Here is a 19,582-nt window from a genome sequence, read left to right as displayed (position 1 = left end):
CCCAAACGTAATGTTACAGTGGAAGAATCAAACTTTGTTATAAACCATCACATGTTACAACCACGACATGACATGTTGTAAAAAAATGATAAAAAATCAATAAAAGTTATAAAAATTATTAATTTTTAATAAAAACTATAAAATATTAAAAATTATAAAAATTATTAAAAATTATAAAATAAATAGAAATATAGAAAAAAATTTATAAAGTTGTAAGAAAATTATAAAAAATGTAAAGAAATATAAAATTCGTAAAAAATATAAAAACTATCGTACTAAAAGAAGTATTTTTTAAGTTTGCTATAATTTTTATTTTTTTTATTCTTTTATCATTTTTCGCTACATGTCACGTTGTCTTGCAACACATTATGGGTTTTATTAAAAAAAATTTGGGGTCGTTAACTTTAATGGTTAACGGTTAAAGCATAGAGTTAATGGTTAAAGGGTCTTTTTGATTATTTTATAATATTTTTTATGACTTTTTTAAAATTTTACAATTTTTTATTTTTTACGATTTTTATATTTTTTTCTAATTTTTAATAAAATTTAATTAGTTTTTATATTTTATTTTTTATTAAAATTTAATATTTTTTAATAATTTTTTACCACATGTCATGCCGTGGTTGTGACACTGGATGGCTTTAACCTAAAAAAAATTAAGGGCAATTAACTAATTGTTAAAGTTAACGGCCAAAGGGTCTTTTTGATGCATTTGACTGTTCAAGTACCTAATTAAGTGCAAAAAAAATTAAGGGTTTAATTGCTTCTTTTTAAAAAAAATTAAGGGTCTAATTGCTTCTTTTTAAAAAAAATTAAGATTCAATGTGAGATTAATTGTCAAATTTAAAGACTAACTTGAACCCAAAAAAAGGTTAAGCATCTAATATATGAGCAATTTCCAAGTTTAGGTTTGAATAGTACATTAACCTCCTTTTTTTTAATATTAAAGTATCATTTATAGAATAACAGATGTTTTCAATTTAAGTTTAGTTTAGGAATACTTCTCAAAAGTATTTTTGACGAGAAGTTAAAATTTTCAACTTTTGAAAAAAGTGCTTTTAAACTAATTTTTAACTTGAAAGTTACACTTTTCTCTAAAAAAAACAACTTATTTAGAAATGTTTTTGTCCCAAAAATAGTTTTTAAAAACAAGTCTAAATTGACCCTTAATTGATCAGTAATTACAAATATAAAACTAATACAAATTGCAAGCATAAATATAAATATATGTTCAATTAATTATAAAATAAATTCAACTAAATATACACGTAATAAAACAAAAACTCACACATGGTAATTATAAATGATGGGAGTTGAATTCCAACCTTCAAAATAAAAAATCTTTTTCAACTTTTATCAACAACACTAGCACCTCATTTGCAAATCTAATAATATTTTTAATTTTTAATTTTTAATTAAAAAGGTTAAAAGCCCCTTCGGAATTTATAACTATGTATTGGCATGGTATTGTAGGTCCGTACCATAATAATATTAAAAAATAAAAATTTAATAAACTAATAAGTCTGCTGTACTGCAAAATTAAAAAATTCAAAAGTTAAAATCCAAAGTAGAAATGTTGATTGTGTTAACCAGCTTGCTATGCTGCCGTATGTGTCCAAACAACAAATTCGAGAGACCTACATATTATAAATGCATATGGTATGATTTTAATTTATATGTTTAAAATTCTGAAATTTCAACTTTCATCAGTAATGCCAAATTTTCGTTCCCCAAAATTTGATTTTTTTTAAAATGATAAATCTAAAAATTATATATAAACTTTAATTTAGTGCATTTGTACTCGTAAAATTTTGATTGTGATTTAAATATATACTTAAAATTTTAATTTTGATTTAATTATATATATTTAAAGAAATAAATACATCAATCTATTTTTATATTAGATAAATATAATTATTTATGACTGCAATATATAAACATAAAATGATGTTATAATTGTGTTAACAATATACGAGAATTGGATCAAACTAAAATTTTATATATAAAATTATATAAAATTAAAATTCATGTATAATTATATAATTTTGAGATTTATCATTTTTGAAATAGCGTAAGTAAAAAATTACTTTCAATGATTAATATAACCTATTATATATATATTATTTTTGATAAATCACAAATGGCCCACCATAAGTTCTTTATTCAGCTCGATGAGGTTTAGGTATTTTTCTTTAACTAACGGTGACAGTGACATGTCATGAAATGAATTTTTAAAATCATGATTTGGATAAAGTGGTTGAATTTCGTTTTAAGTCCCTCTCGAAAATTACCAGTAATTTTTATTTTTATCTCAGACCCCTGATAAAAAGATTTTGGCTTCACCCCTAAGCTAAGTTGATAAATTGGCAATTAATATATATTCCATATTTTAAATTGTTTATATAATATGTTGACCTGAAAATAGTTGCTAAGTAATAAGCCAAGTATTATCAAAAGTGACTATAGAAGTTGGTACTTCTCTAAATACTATAGAAACACAAGAAATAGGGGATAATCAAGTTTGTTTATGCAGTTCGATTTTCTTATGTCTACAGAGCTTAGCTCAATAAGAAATATCCACTATCTTCAAACACTTACAACTAGTGAACCTAAATCTATTACACTCTAATGGCAATTTCCTCACTCTGGCACCTTTTAAGACTAGTACTCTCATCACTAAATTCTCTCGTTGAGAACTTAGCTTGTAAAACTACTACACAAATGTTTTACAATCAAATGCATTCTCACAAATAATGTTCCTCACTTGAACAAATTAATTGCTCTCAATAATCAGTATAGTAACCTATACAAGTCAATTATATAGAGTTTTCAGGACTTGCTAACATATGAAGGTCTATCACAATCCCTACTAAACAACTTAAATACAAATATAATAATAACAATAAGGATAAACATAAACTGTAGGCAACTAAGTCTTCAATGTTCCAATCCGATCCAACTTCCTTGGCCTAAGGGATTTGATACACTCAATCCGATTCGATCCAACATTCTAAAATAAGTTTCTCCAAGTGATAATTTTTATTGATGGACTTGATACAATCCATGATCTCAGCTTAACCCAAAGATACGATTTAATAAATTGCCAATCTTTGAAATATTGAAAGTTGTTGTCTGTTGTAGTGGTGAAGGAAGTAGGCATTTCCTAAAGCACATCTCTATTTTTTTTCAACAACATATTTTTAAATTAAACCATTAACTTCTAAAAAAATTAATTCACCCCTTTAAAACTACCTACTATCATTTAATTTCTCATAAAAAAACATACTTTTCGTTTAGCTAAAGTTTTCAAAATCAAACCATTGGTGAACCAGTCAGACCATCGTTGCTTGGTTCGACTGTTCTAATTATCATTAAAAAACTCATAAAAAAATTAAAAATAGAGAAAATCTGTTCAACCAATTTAACAGTCAGTTCAACCAATTCGTACTGATCCGCAGGTCAACCGGTCTAATCCTTCTAATTAGACTGAAACCCCATAGATTCCGAGTCCAACAGGCCTAGTTCGAACAACATTGCTTTTAATTGTCATCATTTTCCAAAATAGAAAAAAGTGTCTAAAATAATTTTTCACTCATATGACCCATCTTTGTTAGCGAAGACAATTATGCTTTATGTTCAAACCCCAAGATTCTTATGTGTACGTATTTTTCAAGATCTATCAAAATAAAATAAAACATAAATACTCTCAAAATAATACTTGTTGCTTTTTTTTGTAAAATAAACAAATTTTTTATAATTTTACAACTGAATTTAGAGTTGGACAGGATTGATGGATGACACTAACTTAATCAAAAGTTTTATATTATATACAGTATAGATCCAATTGCACCAAACATCTATATAATTCAAATATAGTTGCATATATTATATCAAGATAAATATCAAAATTATACATGAACTTTGATTTTGTATAATTTTATACATGAACTTTTGATTTAATTCAAAATTTTACAAATTACTAACTACATTATCGAATTCACACCATTTTACATTAATATGTTGCATACACAAACAATTAGATTAATTCAATACGAAAATATATGGATGTATTCATTTCTTTAAAAGTGTGCAATTGAATCAAAATCAAGGGTTCATGTATACATATGAACCAACATTCAAGTTTCATGTGTATAATTGCACCAAATTAAAGTTCATGTATCAAATTAGATATTGAATTAAAATTTATATATAAATTTGATTTTAATCCTATTATAATTGAATAATTTAGTGCCATTTTAATAATTAAACCCTAGCATGAAATTAAGGGATTATAGGAAAAGTTTAATGACATGAGCTAGTGACCAAGTAGCTTAAAAAACCAAAAAAATAAAAGAGAGGTTGAGGTGCTTGAAATTGACTTAGAAAATATTGCAATTATCTTATCGTGTTGCTTAAGAGATAAGCATGCTTTTGACTTTAAAAAAATTGTGCTATCATATAGCCGAAAATTAGTTGTTCACGGCACATGAACCAAACGACAAATCCATAATTTAATTAAAATAAGATTCATTTATAGTTAATGTTGATTATGTGAACTATTCTTTCTCAACCTATAAATAAGAGGATAATGCGCTTCAACACACTTAAACCCAAGTTCTTTTACATTGGCAACAATGAACATGCCGATTGAGCTAAGTTCATATATATATACATATATATACATACATATAGATAACATTTGAGTTTCCCTTATTGTTTTGCTGCCCTTCTGAACTTAGGCTTATTCGTTTTATGGTCTATTTATAGTTGCTCTTTTAATAACATGGTGTACAAAGTTTGAATTTACGTTTCCCTTCAAAAGTGTGATATGGTTTGTTATTGCATTCAACACTTGTTAGTATTAAGGTAGTGTATATATATGTGTGCAAGTTATTTTATATTTATATTTAATAAATTTTTATATATTTCAAATTCGTATTATAACCAACAAGTGTCGGATGTAACGATAAGGTACATTGTACTCTTAAGAGAAGGACTCAGATTCAGACTTTGAAGACGATATTGTTAAGAAAGACAGTCACGAATTTCTAAAGAATTAATTAGTCTCTATGGATAATAAAACGGATATGAAAAATACCTTAGTTTCACCTAAAAAGATGGTATTATATGAACTATATTAAATTTCATGTGGAATAAAGTTATGTAAAAAATATTTTAAAAATAAAATGAAAGTTTTTCGAATGAAGGTGATTATTTATTTTCAAAATAAATGGTAAGTTTTTAATCGAAGGGTTTATTAAAAATTTAGAAGTAAAAAGTATTCGTAGAATATAATTTTTGATAATTGAAGTATCTTGTCGATCTTTCTATTATAGGGACTACATCAAATTATTTTTTTTATGGTTTAAATGGGTCAATTTAGGCTTTGTAATATTAGAAAGAATCAAATAAGATTAAATTTTATTAAAGTTAATATTTACGGTTTAAAAAAGGAAAAACCTTTTCTAACAGTCCATGACTTTAAGAGTTCCACAGAAAATTTTCGAGCACCATTTTTCTTTTTGGTTAAAATGTACCGTAAGTTTATGTATTCTTTGTAAATTTGAAATTTAATCTCTATATTTTGATTTTTAGGAATTTAACCCCTCTACTTTTAAGATTTTAAAATTGAGGTCCAATTTTTAGCATTGCTAAAGTTATTTTGTTAAATTTAAATTCATTACAACGTTGTTTTTTAGTTACACGGTTACCAAGTGATAATTTTTATATTTCAAAATGTCACGCCAACAAATTTAATGTAAAAATTATACCAATGTTAACAATTTGACCAAAATTTAAAAAGTAGAGGGATTAAATTACTAAAAATAAAATATAGATATTAAATTCTAAATTTGTGAAGAAATACAAAGATTGATGGCATATTTTAACTTTTTTTTTAATGCAATGTTAGGATTTATAGATAAATTTAGGATTTTAAGGTTGAGTGACGAGAGTTTCAGAATTTAGAGCGTAAGGTTTTAAGAGGTATGATTTATTGATTTAGATTTTATAGAATTTAGTATTTTAAGATTGAGGGATGAGAATTTAGGATTTAAGATTTTATAATTTTATATGAGATTAAATTTTATAATTATAATAATTTATACAAATTATTAAATTATAGAAATTTGCCTTAACTTGAATAGAACGGTGGTTAAGGTTCTTGTCTGACATCCGTTTGGCACACGGGTTCAAATCATGTTACATCCATCCCCTAAGCCTAATATTGTTTAAAAATAACTAAAAAAATCTATATTAGATCTTAATATCAAATATTAAAAAACTTGTTAAAATCATTAAGTGATAGATGTAGTGGTAAGATAATTTTGCATTCTCAAAAAAGAATACACATTATGAATCCTTTAAAAAATTACATGAAAAATAATTTTGCTTTTCAGTTTTAGAATCATAAAAACTTTTTTTTGTTATTAATCTCGTTATAAGTTCTGATCATATCTGCTCTTTTTCACACAATGCCTAAAATTACTCATAGCCCATTCCCAACCTATAAATAAGAGGACAATATCAAACCCACATCCTCTTGTATTGGCAATAATGTCCATGCCAATCGAGCTTAAACTCAATTAGCTAAAAACTTTAAAACTTTATAACTCATAAATTTTAAATAGTAAATGTAACTTTATTAAAATTTAATCATATTTATTTTTTTAAAAAGAAACTAATTTATTGATTTAATAATAGAAATTGGCTCAAATTAATCTTGGTATTATTAAATGCAATAAATCCAAACTATAATAGATTAACATTTAATGTTAAAAAAGAGACATGAACACTTTTTTATTTGCAATTCAACTAAAAAATAATTTTATTTGTAAAACCGAGAAAAATTTTCAAAATATTAACTTTATTAGTTGTAGACAAATTTTTATTTTCTAACTTCAAATTTTTATTTATTTAACACATTTAATAATAAAAAAAATACTAATGTGACCTTATTCTTATAATGGACCAAAATTTGGGAAAGCCTTAATTTTGAAATCCTCAAATAATTGAAGAAAACCAATCAATGATTGATGGGAAAAATGGAGATTCTTTCTCTGTTCATTGTCTAATTTTTTAAAATAAAAAGTCAACTGGTAGTGGCAGTTTTTTTTTTTTTTTGAATTTTAGAATAGAGAAATTTTGATTATGGTGTGTAAAACTGAAAATCATGCATGACACAACTTGATTTGATTGTGGAAGATAATCAAATGAATTTGAATTTTGATTTAATAATAAAAGTCATAATCCGAATCAGTTTAACTTGGATATGAATTCATTCAATCCTAAAATAATTTAAATCTAAAAATATTCAAAATAGAAATGATATGAATTCCAAACAATTAAAATTAATAATTCGAAACGATCTTGAATCTATAATGATCTAGTACAAAAAAACTAAAATCTCAAGGTTTAATGATTTAAACTCAAAATGACCCAAATCTAAAATGAGCTAAAATGATTCTAAATTTTTAAAATCCAAATCAAATTGATCAAAGTTAATTTGAATCGAGTATTCATTTAATATAATCATATAAGATTGTAAATTGTTACAATATAATATGGGTCCAAATGAGGATACTTTGAGTAAAAGTATCATGAAGACCTTTATATTAGGGGTGAGATTGTATTTTGCCTTTTTTACTTAAAAATGAGCAACTTAATCCATGCAGATCTGCATTAGATACACATAGCTCGTCAGCTGTAATTGTCTGGTTATTCCTTTAGCTCTGCCAATTTCTAATAGTAGAAGCAAATTAATTTTTTTACAAAAAAACAAATTTACTCTTTAATTTAATATACCATAATTAATTTATCTATTTTTTAAAATAAAAAACAAAATATAATTTAATTACTAATATACATACCTCCATAATACTTTTGCACAATTACCTGGATAAAAGAAAATGAAAAGGCATACATAAAACTGAGCCAATCTAAGTGACCCATCAAACAAATGGAAAGTGAAGGTCACTTTCATTCCCACTTGACCCGCCTATAGTTTGTCTGCAACTGCATTACTCAGGATTTTGTATTCAATATGAACCTTTTTTTTTTTTTATGTTCACCTTTCTTACAATTATTTTAATATTTATTTATACTTCTTTTGTTAATATCCTGTAATAAAAAAATCAGTGAAAAAAAGTACCGACTAAACATTGGTCATCACCTCACCAAATCTACCTATTAAGCATCTTTCAAAGCAGGCTTTATATATTTGTATCCTTTCATCTCCTTCCTTCAACACCCCCATAATATACAGTGCATCAAAAATCATTTTAAGCACAAAGGAAACCAAGAAAAGAAAAAACAAGAAACCCTTTGTTATAATCTTATTTTATTTTATGTTTCAGCTGTTTACAGAACCTAGAACCATGTAATTTGGTTCTGTCTTGAATCTTTGTGCTCATTATCTTTTGCTATAGCTTTTTTTATCTGTAGATTTCATCTCTCTCAACTCAAGTCATGTCAATTGCATATACATATATACATATATATATAGCAGTTTAGGATCAAAGGAAGAGAGAGAATTAAACGCCAACCATTTAGTGGTTTAGCTAGCAAAAGAAACTAACCATGGAAGAGACCTTTGTGCCTCTCAGAGGTATCAAAAATGATCTCAGAGGAAGATTATTGTGTTACAAGCAGGACTGGACTAGTGGCTTTAAAGCAGGCTTCAGGTACATACATACACACACACATATACATATTCAAAACATTATTAAGCTTTGTATTTATAGGCTTTTCCCTATATCATTTACAGGATTCTAGCTCCCACCACTTACATTTTCTTTGCTTCTGCAATTCCTGTCATTTCATTTGGTGAACAACTTGAGAGAAATACAGGTATTATATGATTTTAAATCTTTTATATATGTGTGTGCGCGTATATATATGAGGCACCTGATCCACCATGTTTTTATCTGCAGATGGAGTTCTCAAAGCAGTTCAAACCTTAGCATCCACTGCAATTTGTGGGATCATACATTCAATAATAGGTGGTCAACCATTGTTAATACTAGGAGTTGCTGAACCAACTGTCATTATGTATACATTCATGTTTGACTTTGTTAAAGACAGATCGGACTTGGGTCGGGACCGGTTTCTAGCCTGGACTGGATGGTGGGCTGTGTACCTCATCTTTTTTTATCAAATAAGTTTGTTCATTATATTTTGTTGGGGGCTGCTATAATTTGATATAGTTGCCTGGCTTTTTTGTTTAATTTTGTAGGGTGTGTGTATGGACTGCAGGGTTGCTGTTCTTACTAGCAATCTTGGGAGCTTGTTCCATTATCAACCGGTTTACTCGTGTCGCCGGAGAATTGTTTGGTCTGCTTATAGCTATGTTGTTTATGCAGCAAGCTATCAAAGTAAGATCAATATTGGTATATAACATGATGAAAACTTTTATTGAATGTCATAAATTAGGCTTTATAATGGTAAATTTGAATTGCAGGGCCTTGTGGAAGAGTTCCGAATTCCGCACAATGAAAATCCGAACTTGACACAGTTTATACCTTCATGGAGGTTTGCTAATGGCATGTTTGCTTTGGTACTGTCATTTGGCCTTCTTTTCACCGCGTTACAAAGCCGAAAAGCGAGGTCATGGCGCTATGGAACGGGTTGGCTTAGAAGCTTTATAGCAGACTATGGTGTACCACTTATGGTACTAATTTGGACAGGAGTCTCCTATATACCAACCGGAGATGTTCCGAAAGGTATCCCACGTCGTCTCTTCAGTCCAAATCCTTGGTCCCCCGGCGCTTACGAAAATTGGACGGTCATCAAGGCATGTTTAACTAAGTACACTTACCAATCAATACTATATATATGCTCTTGTCTCCTTACAGGACTAACAAAAACATGTAAAAAAAACCTGACAGGACATGCTGGATGTTCCGGTGGTCTACATTATCGGAGCCTTCATTCCAGCCACAATGATTGCAGTGCTTTATTACTTTGACCATAGTGTAGCATCTCAACTAGCTCAACAGAAGGAGTTTAATTTGAGAAAACCATCTTCTTATCATTATGATTTACTCCTTTTAGGATTCTTGGCATGTATTAAGTTCCATCTATGTCTCCAAATTTCGCCTTTCCGATCAAATCCTTAACACGAATTTCGGGTGTTTGTTCGGTGGCAGACATTGTTATGCGGTCTCATTGGCGTCCCTCCGGCAAATGGGGTCATTCCACAATCTCCAATGCATACCAAGAGCTTGGCTACTCTCAAGCACCAGGTAATTAAATTCATTAAATTCTGCGTTTCACTCTTATGATTATCACAATGTTTTGCTGATAGTGATTTATGGTTATCCCGCAGCTGCTTCGTAACCGGCTGGTCACAACAGCACGAAAAAGCATAAGCAAGAATGCTAGTTTAGGACAATTGTATGGAAACATGCAAGAAGCCTATCAACAAATGCAGACCCCTTTATTTTACCAAGAACCTTCAACTAGAGTAAGATATTATTTAATTTCCATAATCCTATAAAAAGATATCATACTTTAAAAAATTCAGGGAGACAGCAGTGAATATAAAAATCCATTAATACTTTTAAAATGTTCACTAGCATGCTTGCTGCCATAATCATGCACGTTATTTTATGATTAATTAATGAAATAAATTTTGTCTTAAGCAGGGACTAAATGAACTAAAAGAATCAACAGTTCAAGCTGCAACGTGTTCAGGCAACATCGATGCCCCATTCGACGAGACTTTATTCGATATCGAGAAAGAGATTGATGATTTATTGCCTGTCGAAGTAAAAGAACAGCGTCTAAGTAACTTGTTACAAGCTACCATGGTAGGCGGTTGTGTTGCAGCAATGCCTATACTTAAAAAGATCCCAACTTCGGTCCTATGGGGTTACTTTGCCTTCATGGCTATCGAAAGCTTACCGGGGAATCAATTTTGGGAAAGGATCTTATTGCTCTTCACGGCACCGAGTAGAAGATACAAGTAAGATAATTCATTAACTCATCTCTGTTATTTGCTTTTATTCGAGTTGAAATCGAAAGTTTTCTTTATAACCAAGAAAGGTTTCGGTTTCTTGCAGAGTTCTTAAGCAGAAACATGCAACATTTGTGGAGACTGTTCCATTCAAGACAATTGCGATATTCACCGTTTTTCAAACTATTTATTTACTTATATGTTTCGGGTTAACTTGGGTACCGATAGCCGGCGTTATGTTTCCTTTGATGATCATGCTTTTAGTCCCAGTTAGACAATACTTGTTGCCCAAGTTTTTCAAAGGGGCACATCTTTACGATTTGGACGCCGCCGAGTATGAAGAGGCACCTGCTTTGCCATTTAATCTTGCCACGGTATGATCACTTCTCCAACGATCAAAACATTCAGGTTCCAATTTAATCATATCTAATTTCAGTTACATCTTTTATGTTTTGAACATACAGGAAACAGAGTTGGGACACGGAGCATCATATGAAGGGGAAGGTGAGATATTCGACGAAGTTATTACTCGAAGCCGAGGTGAATTCAGGCATACCTCCAGTCCTAAAATCACAAGCTCCACTTCTACACCAGCAAACGACCCTAGAAGCCATCTAAGCCCACGCCTCTCGTCCAGTCCACATCTCGGCGAACTAAGAGGAGAAAGAAGCCCTCGGGCAAGAGGAAATGAACCGCACAGTCCAATGACCGGAATAGGGAGGAGCCCTCTTAATCCGTCACCGAGTTAATATGGAATGTTGTCGAATATTAAAAGTGGTTTGGTCATTTTCTCTAGTCCTTATCTTGTGTGTTAAATGGGTTCGCTTAGGTGCTTTGTAAAATGTTCTCTTCCAATTTCCTTTGTAACAACAGATTTCATTTACTTTTCTTGCAAGAAATATATATAACAGTATTTCTTTTTCCCCCTAAAGTGTGTGATATTAGTTACAAAATACACATAAATTGCATTAATTTAAGAACCATGTATTTTCACTATTAAAACATGTTGCAGCTCATAAATACCATACAATTATGACAAAAGTAGCATGGAAGGCCCTATATGAGGAACCAGATTACATTTTACCTCATTTACTCATTAAATGGGTAAATTAGTCTTTTCTACTATTACAAATTGGAGCTGCTGACAAAATAACCATACAATTTCACGTGACGTGCTATGTGTACCTTATTCTAATGTATAGGGACCAATTTTTAACAGTGGAAATGAATAGCATCTTTAGCACAAGAGCCGATTTGTTTTTTGATTTAATGTATAGAGATTAAGTTGCCCTTTTTTTTTAGTAAAAAGGACAAAATGCAATCCGACTCTTAGTATAAATGTCTCTATGATACTTATACTCTCGAAGAATCTTGGTTTCCTTGAATTGTAAGCAAACATGAAAAAAAAAGCAACAGAGGGGTCAACTCTCAAATACTATCATGAAAGCATGAAAACCAAAATTACAAAAGGAAAAAAGCAATGACCATAATTATTATTACAGATTTGAGGTCCTACATTCTCAATCACAGGGGAGAAATATGGCGAATGCAATATGTGGTCTACAACAGACCCCTTTTTGTCACCAATGAACTAGTGAATAATGTAATCATATTTATCGTAATTGTGGCCATAATATAAATTTAAAAACCGCGAAATTATAAGTATATGTACTGATGCATGGCTACATCAAATACTATTATCAAACAAATCATGGGATTAAATTTACCATTTGGTACTTATATTTAGATTAAATGTTAAATTTGGTATATAAGTTTTTTCAAATTGATAGTTAATTTTCTTTTTGTCTCCATACAAATATTTAAATTTGACTTCAATGTTTAATTTGATACTTGAATTTTTTTCTTGTCCCGATTAAATACCTGTGATTTTTTTTACTAGAGAGCACATGCGAATTATTTTCTCAACTAAATGATATTGTTTGGTTTGAATACGAAATTGAGCATAACCCCAAGTCAAATCAGAAAAGGAAAAGGAAATAACAGATATAGTTAAAACCCCAGAAAGAAAAGCAACTAACAAGATAAAACTGACCATGAAGATGAACAATTACAAAGAGCAGACATCAAAGGGAAAGATTGAGATCCAAATCTTGACGTTGATTTGTTTTGTTGCTCTCATGTTCATCATTGTTGTTCTTGGAAGAAGAAGCAGGGAGAAGTGATGAAGTCAGCTCCCATGTAGCAGCAAAGGTGGCCATGCAAGGAACGTGCTTCAACAGCAAATTGATGCAGCAAGCTGAAGCTATTCATTTGGTTTCCTTAATTGAATGTTTTGTATTTAGTTAGGATCAAACTTAGTTGGTAGCTGCATTTTGATGTAATTAGGTGCTGAATGACAAGCTTAGGTAGAAGTTTTTTGTTTTTCAATCAAGTTTACCAAGTTACTAGGCATTTTAGTGGTGTTAGGTATGTTAGTAGGTGATTACTTGTTTGTTTTACTTATTGACTGATATATGTAATGGCTTAATGCCTTGTTCATGTGTTAATGAAAAATATCAGCTCATTTTCATTCAATCTCTTTCTCTCTTTTCTGTTTTCACTTGCTAGCTTCATCTTTCTGTTTTTTCTGCTTTCGAGTTTGCTTCTTCACCAAGCCTCGAGGCTTACTACTCAAGCAAGACTAGAAACAGCTTGCTGCTGCCTCTTGCACCAACAATTGGTATCGAGAGCTCTTGTCTTAGTGGACCTGTTGCTTCAAAACAAGGAACTTGATGGCTTCTTCAGGTTTTTCACCAGCAGCCCCACCAGTCTTCAATGGAGAAGGCTTTCACATATGGCTGGTCAAGATGAAGACTTACCTACAGGCCTTCGATCTGTGGGAAGTTGTCAACACAGATACTGAGCCAGCAACACTGAGGGCTAATCCCACAGTAGCTCAGATTAGGCAACATGCTGATGAGAGGACCAAAAGGCACAAAGCCATGTCCTGCATCCAGAACTGTGTGTCAGATGTCATCTTCACCAGAATCATGGCCTGTGAGACTCCAAAACAGGCCTGGATAAGCTTAAGGAGGAGTTTCAAGGCACTGAGAGAACAAGGCAACAGCAGCTGTTAAACTTGAGAAGGGATTTCGAGAATTTGAAGATGAAGGAAGAAGAAACAGTGAAGCAGTACTCAGATAGAATTATGGCAGTGGTTAACAGCATAAGGCTCCTAGGTGAGCACTTTGATGAGGCAAGAATTGTGGAGAAAGTCCTCTCCACTTTGCCTGAGAGATATGAGGCCAAAATATCCTCCCTAGAGGACTCAAGAGACCTTGCTAGCATCTCTTTGACTGAGTTAATCAACACCTTCTATGCTCAGGAACAAAGGAGAGCTAGCAGAGCTGAAGATCACCAAGAAGGTGCATTTCAAGTCAAGGCCAGAGAAACCTCGAGCACTAATGCTCAACGAGGCAAAAAGCCTTGGAAGAACAGGCCTAAGCCTGATGCTGCAAGGTGCAATGACCAGCCCTGCAGATATTGCAAGAAGCCTGGCCATCCAGAAGACAGATGCTGGTTTAGGCCAGATGCAGTATGCCAACACTGCAAGAAGAAGGGCCATGTTGAAAGGGTCTGCAAAAACAGAAGTAAGCCAAGGCAGAATCAACTTCAGCAGTCAAAGGTTGAAGCTCGAGTAGCTGAGGACAGTAGTGATCAAGAAGAACAGGTCTTTGCTGTTTCTTGTGTAGCTTCTGAGAAGAAATGCTCCAAAGGCTGGTTGCTGGACAGTGGTTGCACTAACCACATGTCACCAGATGCCTCCTTGTTTAAAACCTTGGACAGAAGTTATAAAACCAAGGTCAAGGTTGGAAATGGTCAGTTTATAAGGGCTGAAGGAAGAGGAGAAGTGCTGATATGTACTCCCACAGGCAATAAGATCATTCCAAATGTGTTGTTGGTACCTCAGATTGACAGAAACCTTCTCAGCATAGCTCAACTGCTCGAGAAAGGTTATTCTGTTGTGTTCAAGGATAAACAATGCCATATTACTGATCCAAGTGGATCAAGCCTTATGACAGTCACAATGACTGATAAATGCTTTGAGGTTCACTGGGCAAATGACTCAAACTCAGCATACACAGCCTCTGTTGAAGACTCCAAGCTTTGGCATCAAAGGCTTGGACATGCCAACTTCAGATCAATGGCTCGATTGGCCAAAGAGGGCATGGCAGAGAACTTCACCAGCTCAGTGGAGCATGATGATGTGTGTGAAGTCTGCCAAATGGGGAAACAGGCAAGACTGCCATTTCTTACAAATTCAGCTTGGAGAGCTACTGAAAGACTGCAGCTGGTGCACTCTGATGTATGTGGCCCGATGAGGACTGAATCACTCAGCAAAAACAGGTATTTCATCCTCTTCATTGATGATCTTACAAGGTTTTGCTGGATTTTCTTTTTAAAACACAAGTCTGAGGTAGCTCAAGTGTTTGTGAAGTTTAAAAATGCTGTAGAAACAGAAACAGGTTGCAAGCTGAAATCGATAAGGACTGATAATGGCACTGAGTACACTTCAGCTCAGTTTCAAGCCATTTGCAATGATGCTGGTATCAAACATCAGCTTACAAATGTCTACACACCTCAGCAGAATGGGGTAGCTGAAAGAAAGAATAGAAGTCTGATGGATATGGCCAGATGTCTGCTGTTTGAGAAGAAACTGCCCAAGACCATGTGGGCTGAGGCAGTAAACACTGCTGTTTACCTTCAGAACAGGCTTCCTACTAAAGCTCTTGCATCCGAGACACCTTTCGAGGCTTGGTTTGGTTTCAAGCCTTCCTTGGCACACCTGAAGGTGTTTGGTTGCCTGTGTTATGCACAAATACCAGCAGCAAAGAGAGACAAGCTCTCTAAAAGAGCTCAACCAGGTGTTCTAGTAGGCTACAGCTCAGTCAAAAAGGGCTACAGGGTTCTGGATCCCTTGATAAACAAAGTCCAGGTGAGCAGAGATGTCATCTTTGATGAGAAAGCCTGCTGGAATTGGGAGAAAAATGAGCCAGAAGCAGTTTCAGAAGACCTAGTGCCTAATCAAGCTGAACTTGAGCAGCTAGGACCTGAAATGGATGTTGATGATGTGCCTGTGAGAGGCACAAGGCCCCTAGAAGATATTTATGAAAGGGCACAGGTTGCAATAGCAGAACCTAGCAGTTTTGAAGAGGCTGAGGCAGATGAAGGTTGGAAACAAGCTATGGTTGATGAAATCAACATGATTGTAAAGAATCAGACATGGGAGTTGGTTGAAAAGCCTGCCAACAGAAAGACTATCGGTGTAAAATGGGTCTATCGAGTGAAGCACAATGCAGATGGAAGCTTAAACAAGCTAAAGGCCAGGCTAGTTGTAAAGGGCTTCAGTCAAAGGTATGGTCTGGACTACATGGAAACATTTGCTCCAGTAGCCAGACTCGATACAATCAGATTGCTGATTGCAGTTGCTGCTCAGAACCAGTGGACAATCCACCAAATGGATGTCAAGTCTGCATTCCTCAATGGATTTCTAGAAGAAGAGATATACATCGAGCAACCCCCAGGTTTTATAGTGCCTGGTAAGGAACATTTGGTGTATAGGCTAAGAAAGGCCTTGTATGGCCTAAAACAGGCCCCTCGAGCCTGGTATGCTCGAATTGACTCATATTTGGTCAGTTTGGGATTTGAAAGGAGTGCTAGTGAGCCAACACTCTATGTTAAGAGGAATGGAGCTGAAACACAGCTTATTGTGTCACTATATGTTGATGATCTTCTAGTGACTGGAGGAGACAAGTTTATGATGGTTGATTTCAAAGCAAGAATGAAGGAAATGTTTGAGATGTCAGACCTGGGATTGATGACATATTTCCTAGGAATGGAAGTCAATCAAATAGAAGGAGGAATCTTCTTGAAACAAAAGACATTTGCCTTGAAAGTGCTGGCTAAATTCTCAATGGAGAATTGTAAACCAGTGAGCACACCAATGGCTATTGGCATAAAGCTATCGAGCCAGGAGGAACATGAATCTGTTTGTGAAACAGATTACAGAAGCCTTGTTGGGTGTTTATTGTATTTGACAGCAACAAGACCTGACATTCTGTTTGCTGTAAGCATGCTATCAAGGTTCATGCACTGCTGTAACCAGCAACATTACAAGGCTGGGAAAAGGGTGCTAAGATACATTAAAGGTACCTTAAACCATGGAATACAGTTTAGAAAGGCTGAAGAGTTGAAACTGATTGGCTACACTGATAGCGATTGGGCTGGTTCAAACGATGACATGAAGAGCACTTCTGGCTATGCTTTTACACTTGGCTCAGCTATGATTTGTTGGAGCTCAAGAAAACAAACAATGGTGGCTCAATCGACAGCAGAAGCAGAGTATGTAGCAGCTGCCAATGCTGTTAATCAAGCTATGTGGCTGAGAAAAATTTTGAGTGACTTGAATCTACAGCAGAATGAAGCAACTGTGATACATTGTGACAACAAGTCAGCAGTTGCTATTGCTAAAAATCCTGTCTTTCATGGCAGGACAAAACATTTCAACATCAAACTCCATGTGATAAGAGAAATGGAACAAGCTCAAGAAATCGAGCTAATCCATTGCAGTTCTGAAAATCAGATTGCCGATATCTTCACAAAGCCTCTTGGTGTATCAAGATTTCTAAGCCTGAAGAGGAAGCTAGGAGTCTGCTGCATAGAAGCTGAGGAGGAGTGATGAAGTCAGCTCCCATGTAGCAGCAAAGGTGGCCATGCAAGGAACGTGCTTCAACAGCAAATTGATGCAGCAAGCTGAAGCTATTCATTTGGTTTCCTTAATTGAATGTTTTGTATTTAGTTAGGATCAAACTTAGTTGGTAGCTGCATTTTGATGTAATTAGGTGCTGAATGACAAGCTTAGGTAGAAGTTTTTGTTTTTCAATCAAGTTTACCAAGTTACTAGGCATTTTAGTGGTGTTAGGTATGTTAGTAGGTGATTACTTGTTTGTTTTACTTATTGACTGATATATGTAATGGCTTAATGCCTTGTTCATGTGTTAATGAAAAATATCAGCTCATTTTCATTCAATCTCTTTCTCTCTTTTCTGTTTTCACTTGCTAGCTTCATCTTTCTGTTTTTTCTGCTTTCGAGTTTGCTTCTTCACCAAGCCTCGAGGCTTACTACTCAAGCAAGACTAGAAACAGCTTGCTGCTGCCTCTTGCACCAACAAGAAGGGATGTAGCTGCAGTGGTGGTGGTATTATTATTTGGTGGAACCTCGGCAGCAAAGTCTTCCCATTGAAAAGAAGGGATCCAAGTTGATTTCATGGCTACTTTCTCCTTTGTATCTTGAGACCCAATCATCATCTGGTTATGATGAGCATCTCTAATATTTCTTACCAATGTGAAAAAAGCATTCATCTCTTCTTCATCATCATCATCATCATCATTTTTATTATGCTCAACTGGTGGGGTCTCCTTTGTTTTTGCTTCCATGTTTTTCCTCTTCATCAAACCCTTTTATGTTTTATGATTGTTTTACAATTTCTTTTTTAAGAACACTTGGATTTGTACTTAAAATGAAGGAATTGTTAAAGAAGAAAGAAGAAGAAAGTAGGAAGAAAGACAATAATTTAAAAAAAAAAAAAAGAGATTACGGGAATCAAGAAGATTATGTTCTTATAAGAAATTACTAATTGGTCCTTTGAAATTTCCACTACAACCACCTTCAGCTTGGACTTGTTTATATAATTTGGTAAATTTAATTGAAACCTATAGAATCAAATGACTTAATCCTACATGTCGTGTTTTAACTTTGGAATATGTACTTACGATAATATATCATTCGATACTTAAATTTAACATTAATGTTTAGTTTGGTATTTGAGTATTTTTTTATCCCAATTTGATACTTGAATTTGACTTCAATGTATTAATATAACAATAGCTTTAATGTTCAATTTGGTACCTAAATTAAATAGTGTCATGTGGCTCAATGAATATTTAACACGTGTGCTCTGGTAAAAAAAAGTATATACTTAATTGAGATAAAAAAAAAGCATAAATATCAAATTAAATATTGAAACCAAACTTATGTACTTAATTAAAAAAAAAGTTAAATAACTAAATAAAACATAAGTCCTTCGAGTATTAGTTGGCAGAGTATAACTCAAAAAAAGAATTGAATACTTCTAAGTTCTCCAAGATTTTGTCAACTTCAAGATCTTCAAACAAAAAAAATATATATGTTAAAGTATATAGGATGTCCCTATATTATAGGGATTAGATCCAATTAGTCCTTCTATTATTAAATGGGCTGATTTAGTCTTGATATTATTAAAAGGAATCAAATAAGTTAGAAATTGTAATATAGTTAACATTTACTATATAAAAAAACATCTTTAAAAAATTCTTTCCAATTACAGCTCAATTTTAAGCAAAAGATTTCATTTACAAAATCATAAAAACTTTAAGAGTATGAATTCTGTTAGACCGTAAATACTCTTTTCTAATTTGACTTTATTTAGTTCTTTTTAATAGTATAAGAATTAAATTAATTTATTTAATAATATAGAGACTAATTTGATCTAATCCTATAATACGGGGACTTTCCAAGTAAATTCACCAAAAAAATACACTCAAATCAGTCAGTGACACGTAAGGTCTTCAAGTGACCATTTTTAATTA

The 19,582-nt window shown here is 32.6% G+C and overlaps 1 protein-coding gene across 1 annotated transcript; it reads left to right on the top strand.

Annotated features, from left to right (window-relative positions):
- Window positions 1–8,144: 8,144 nt before the first annotated feature.
- Window positions 8,145–11,879, top strand: LOC107951310 (boron transporter 1). Its single transcript, XM_016886312.2, has 11 exons — window positions 8,145–8,681; window positions 8,765–8,847; window positions 8,931–9,123; window positions 9,233–9,371; window positions 9,458–9,790; window positions 9,885–10,058; window positions 10,146–10,241; window positions 10,325–10,462; window positions 10,644–10,963; window positions 11,061–11,328; window positions 11,419–11,879. The coding sequence occupies exons 1-11, from the start codon at window positions 8,578–8,580 to the stop codon at window positions 11,701–11,703; spliced, it is 2,133 nt and encodes a 710-aa protein (XP_016741801.1). The 5' UTR covers window positions 8,145–8,577; the 3' UTR covers window positions 11,704–11,879.
- The last annotated feature ends 7,703 nt before the right edge of the window (window positions 11,880–19,582 follow it).

The sequence above is a fragment of the Gossypium hirsutum genome, chromosome A12 (genome assembly GCF_007990345.1).
Source record: "Gossypium hirsutum isolate 1008001.06 chromosome A12, Gossypium_hirsutum_v2.1, whole genome shotgun sequence".
NCBI lineage: Eukaryota > Viridiplantae > Streptophyta > Magnoliopsida > Malvales > Malvaceae > Gossypium > Gossypium hirsutum.
Note: the sequence above shows the minus strand (reverse complement) of the source record. Positions and strands in the feature narration are given on the sequence as shown.

What these genes read in the sequence shown, in the direction of transcription:
- LOC107951310 (XM_016886312.2), top strand. Translation starts at nt 8,578, where the DNA reads ATGGAAGAGACCTTTGTGCCTCTCAGAGGTATCAAAAATGATCTCAGA. An exon ending in GGCTTTAAAGCAGGCTTCAG is followed by an intron (nt 8,682 to 8,764) that starts GTACATACATAC and finishes TATCATTTACAG; the next exon opens with GATTCTAGCTCCCACCACTT. An exon ending in ACCAAGAACCTTCAACTAGA is followed by an intron (nt 10,463 to 10,643) that starts GTAAGATATTAT and finishes TGTCTTAAGCAG; the next exon opens with GGACTAAATGAACTAAAAGA.